At 40.6% G+C, this 5,200-nt stretch overlaps 1 protein-coding gene across 1 annotated transcript; it reads right to left on the bottom strand.

The window, feature by feature from the left end:
- Positions 1-1,081: 1,081 nt before the first annotated feature.
- LOC145398457 (uncharacterized) lies at positions 1,082-1,474 on the bottom strand. The gene has a single exon (XM_080271338.1). The coding sequence runs from the start codon at positions 1,472-1,474 to the stop codon at positions 1,082-1,084; it is 393 nt and encodes a 130-aa protein (XP_080127464.1).
- Between the last annotated feature and the right edge of the window lie 3,726 nt (positions 1,475-5,200).

Here is a 5,200-nt window from a genome sequence, read left to right on the forward strand (position 1 = left end):
TCGAAACGTTTGGCCAGTAAAGATGGTCGTATGCACTCTGGCTCTACTCCTCCTCCTGAAGCTGAGGTTCCCTAGGAGTAAACCAGTGTCTGATGTCTCGCATGTATTCTGCACGGAGATCATTTGCCAGTGTTATGTTTTTCCCCTTCATGGTCGATAATCTCAGCATTTTCGTAACATTCTGACCGATTATACTACTCTGCTTAAATGGTGCATAATAGTTAATCTAGGATATCCATTCCTCACTGGTAGTTAGATCAGTGTTATACAGAATAATTGTTTATAGTAGGTATGAACTATAGATAAAATTAGGAGTGTTATCAATAGAAAGACTCGCTTTCAAGTGAATGTAGTTTTTATTTTATAAGAGGAAACTATAATATTACTAATCATTAAGTAAAGGCAACGTCTTGCATTATGAAAAATATCTGGACGTTTATATCACAGGTATATTAAATAAGTAAGCCATTCATGAGGGTTTTATTAATTCATAATAAACATTGAAGAAATTACTCGTTGCCAGACGATACTACATTAATTATTCATAATATGATAAATAGGAATGTATGCTGCGCCTAGCGTATGAGCTTGTAAATGAACCCTCCACATAAAAAAAAAAAGAACATAATATTTCGAAATATTACACCTTGCTTACATACAATAATTACAATGCAACCTCCAAAATACATCATTACTGTGATGTCCACCCACCACACGCATCCACAACTGCACGTTGCATGATAGGAATAAACTCTACGAGATTGGAGCAGATATTTGGGCGCCGCAGCACACTGTCCCACACCTTGCGAGCTTTCATTTCTATAGCAGCTACATTCCTTTCGTCTCCTACGTCCCAGTCTCTGCACATAATAGCCTACATATTTTCTATTGAGTTGATGTCACACCCCTTTGTAGGCCAGTCAATTACATCTAACTCGGGATGTGCACTCAACCAATCCCGCACCGACTTGCTACAGTGAACAAAGGAGTTATCATGAACAAACCTTATGAGCATTGGGTGAGGGATAGCCGTTCCTCTTACAGTTGGAATCAACACTTCCTCTAGTATCTGAATGTACTGTTAGCTGTTAAAACGTCCTTCTTTTTTCACTAGTTCACCCGGTCCATATCCCCACATCCACTCCCAAAATGACACCGCGTTCCGTCCGCATCTCCTTATCTCATTGATGCTCTCAGGACGGTATCTTGTATTAGGAGGTCGCCAGCACTGTGTTGCACCAGACTCTACAGAGGTGAATACCTTTTCATCACTGAATATAGTGGTTTTCCAGAATTCTACGTCCATGGGCAGGTATTGTAATGCAAATCCCAGTCGTGCCTCTGTGTGAGCGGTAGTCAAGGTTTCCTTAACGGCTGGGACATAACAATGAAATTCTCCGTGATGTAGGCATCGACGTGTGGTGAGGTGGTGACAGGGCAGCTGCAGTTCTCTAGTTATTTGCACGGATAACATCATGGGTCTCTCCCTGCCGTCTGCAAGATCCTTTGGTCATCCTGACGACTTCTCCGTCGTCAGTACGTCTTCCTCTTGCCATTGTTTGACCCAACTCCATACGGTCTGCCTGGGGACTCCAAGTTCTTGAGCTATTGTTGGCAGTGGTGTCCCGGCCTGCCACATACCTATTATACTGTACGTCCCCGGGTAGAGATAACGTCGAGGGAATCAGCTCGTGGTGTTGCCATACCTGAGATTCAGATATCAGTGATAAAATGGATTCAATTGTCTATGGAGAGACATAAGACTTTACACAAACCTTACGGATTTCAAAGAGAAGGAAAATATTATGCTCTTTTTATACAGACCACATCATACTTGACAATTACCGTACTTTACTTAAAAGTATTTCTAGTGTTAATATATAAAAAGTAGATATGACTATTTACTCCTTATATATGCACATCCCAGTTATTTTGTTTCACAGACTTCTTACTATAAAATTTAATTATAGGATTTAATTGCGATTTTTTCCATTAACATGCACAACAGTGATAAGACCCTTATAAAAATAATAACTGTCATTCATATTTTGCTAAAGCGAGTAGCAATCTACATTTCAGTATTTGTCACCATCATGATATTGTAAAAACAGTAGCAAACATACTGTACGCAGCAATTGATTATCAGTCGTATCGCTGTCGAAGTAACTACGTCGAATGTCTACCATTCTATACGAGGAGACTGGAGTCAGTGTAAGTGAGGTTCGAGTGAGGAGGTAAACATGTGGGGGTCAGGGAGGGGGGGGGGGAGATGGCAGAACTATCGGGGAGTCTGTGGCGTAGGCATTTCGTCAGACTAACGGTGGGGTATTTTATGAAGACATTCTGCAACAAGCAATAGTTATGTTGAAAGTTGTGGCATACTTCTCAGTCAGTATCTGCAATACATCATCCCTTGAGTGTAACCAGTATCTCCCTAACTGTCTTATATTTATCAAAAAACTTTCATGTGGTTTTAGTTCACCTTGGCAACCTCTCCATCGACCGAAAATAGGGGTTTGATCGCCGAAACAAAAAAGCAACACCGTTTCGTACTTTGTGGTAACTTTGTTCAGTGCTTTTTATATGTATGATCATAATAATTATGATGGAAAGATCACTCTGGGAATTTAAAACAATGGTATTTGTAGTTCATTTCCTGATGATCCGGTGCCACACGATAATGATGTAACATTTTCAAAGGACAATGAAACAAAAAGCTGTAACTTGTATGGCATAATCCATACACAGATATTTAATAAATGTTATTATTCATGCATCATTACATTCCCCCAGCCGCTGCATGATAAACTGATGGAAGAGACATGATTCCTGTCAATATAGACTATATGGACGAGTATTACAAGTAAAGCATCATCTTTGTCCACACGTCTTATAATTACACAAAGGTATTCTCACAAAAAACAGCAGTTTTCTTCGTATGCGTGTCTTTATTTGCTGCCTCCGGGTAATGCATCGTATACAAGATGGCACATTTTTCTTGAATTCACAGCGTTGTCCGATTCTGTTCTCGAGTTGTGCCCAAGTAGCTGAGCCATCTAGTGGATAACTTAGCCATCATTCCTCATGATAAGTGCGGATCTACGGCCGGCTGCAGGACTTTTGTCCATGACTATACCTGTCCCTTTCTTGCTTTGAATCCTGCATCATGTCCTGCCTGCAAACTGAATGTACTGGACCTGACGTACGACTCAGATTCCAGAGACCTGTCTAGTGCTTCTTGCATGCTTCACGGTTGTGCCTGCTCACACTTACTTTCAGCTTCACATTATGAAGAGCATCAATGAAATGGTCCCTCAGAAGAATAGCCAACACGTTAGGTGCTGTTCCAGAGTACGCCTTGTGTGTCATACTCTCCAGGTCATGACCAAGCTGCTGAAGGGATTTGCCTCGAGCCCGTATTCAGGTCTGGAATCTTGCTCTGTAGACCTCAGCCTGGTACATGGACCCCTATCTGTGCTCCAACACTTCTACCAGGAACTGATAACTGTTCCTCTCCTCCAGTGATATCTGGCCAAGAATCTCCATTGTGGTACCCTTGAGGCTGGTGGCAAGCTGCACCTCTCACTGCCTATCATTTCAACCGTTTTGCTGCAAATAGCTACAACTGTGCACAAAAAGCTTCCAAGACACTTTACCATCAAATTCCTGAGGTTTCTTTTGAATTGGACTCCCATTATTGGCATGCTCTTTGCTAGTTTGGGGCCTAAAAACTGGGGCAGTATTATTAAGTCCTGGACTCAGAAATTCTAAATTCTAATTATTAAACTCTGTAATGCTACCTTTAGATAGCCCACTTGGGATTCAAGATTCACCCTACACTGTCCATTTTTTTACATATGCTTTGTACACTAAACTAAGGTTCAGCAGGGTAAGATTTCTTTACAACCTCAGCTCTCTCACTATTTATCTTCAGCTTGTCATCTGCATGTTGTCTGCACTCCATCACATTATTGCTTACCTCACGCTTCTGCTGCTATAGCTCGGCATATACTTCCTCCTTCAACTATCGCTGTTTTTCCTTCAGTTCCCCCTTGAAAGCGTCTAGCTGTCCCTGAATCCTCAGTTGTACCTCCTTCTGTTGCTCGTATAATGCATTTTGATGCCGTTCATGTCGTTCTCTCCGTTGTTCATTTTGTACATGTAGTAGTTCTCTGAATATTTTCTTTCAGTTCTTCACTTTGTGCTTGTAGTAACTTCATGACTGCTGCCAGAGACTCTTTCTCATGCGTACCTTGACTTCTCGTCTGTAAACCTTCAGGTTCCATGTCGAATATTTGACTCACTGCACCATTTTTCTATCGCAACTCCTAACACCACTTGTTACATCCTCGTCCCACAGTGCCACAGGCTCGAACAGCAGTAGTTCACCATTGGAAAGACGTTGCCCAGTGAATCGTTCCTCGTAGGGTCACCTTTTAATGTCCAACCAAGACACAACTCTCTTCTCAGTTCTGCCTAAAGAAAATTTGCACTTGACGAAATACAATGAAAACCCTATCTCCACTAGCGCATGTTTCAAATGGTTAGATTTTTCTGCTTTATATTTGTCAAACTTTAGGAAGATACTTGTGTGTCTGTCTCTACACAAGATTACCTCACGCGTTGTAATAACACAGGCTTCTCGCGTTTGTAGTCCTTTTTTTTTTTTTTTTTTTTTTTTCAAATAGTTACATTCTCTGCTTGCCAATCAAACCTATTTCCCAATTGCTAGAGCTACACTAACTTCATAAGGGCCACAAGTAAACTGACTACTTTCTCCCCCATCCCTTTTATAACCTTTCTTACTACTTAAACGTTTTAGTTTTAGGTACTCTTTGCAACAACAGAGTTCTAAGTCAGAGACATCCAAAATATTCCAGACCTGTCGTACCTTATGTAACAGTCTAAATTCTTAAGCATACAAACTGAAATTAAATCAGAATATTACATACCTGTACTTTAAGAGATAATCATCCAAATAAGACATTATAGAGAGAAGAAAATAAATAAAAATTAAATCCTAATTTTACTAAATACCTTTGCTCACGTCAGTAGGCTACCTGGCAACTCTGAGTAGCCACTAAAACTGCGAGAAACATCCGGAATTTTCCACTACCACCTGGCTAGCACTCCTGCATCTTAACAATATATTATTCTAGTACCCAAAGTACATATGCTTCATCAGAAGTTTAGGTATGTT

Source organism: Coenobita brevimanus, chromosome 45 (genome assembly GCF_032717465.1).
Source record: "Coenobita brevimanus isolate Jiangsu-jjx chromosome 45, ASM3271746v2, whole genome shotgun sequence".
NCBI classification, from domain to species: domain Eukaryota; kingdom Metazoa; phylum Arthropoda; class Malacostraca; order Decapoda; family Coenobitidae; genus Coenobita; species Coenobita brevimanus.

Coding starts and splice junctions, on each gene's coding strand:
- LOC145398457 (XM_080271338.1), bottom strand. CDS start 1,474: ATGTTATCCGTGCAAATAACTAGAGAACTGCAGCTGCCCTGTCACCAC.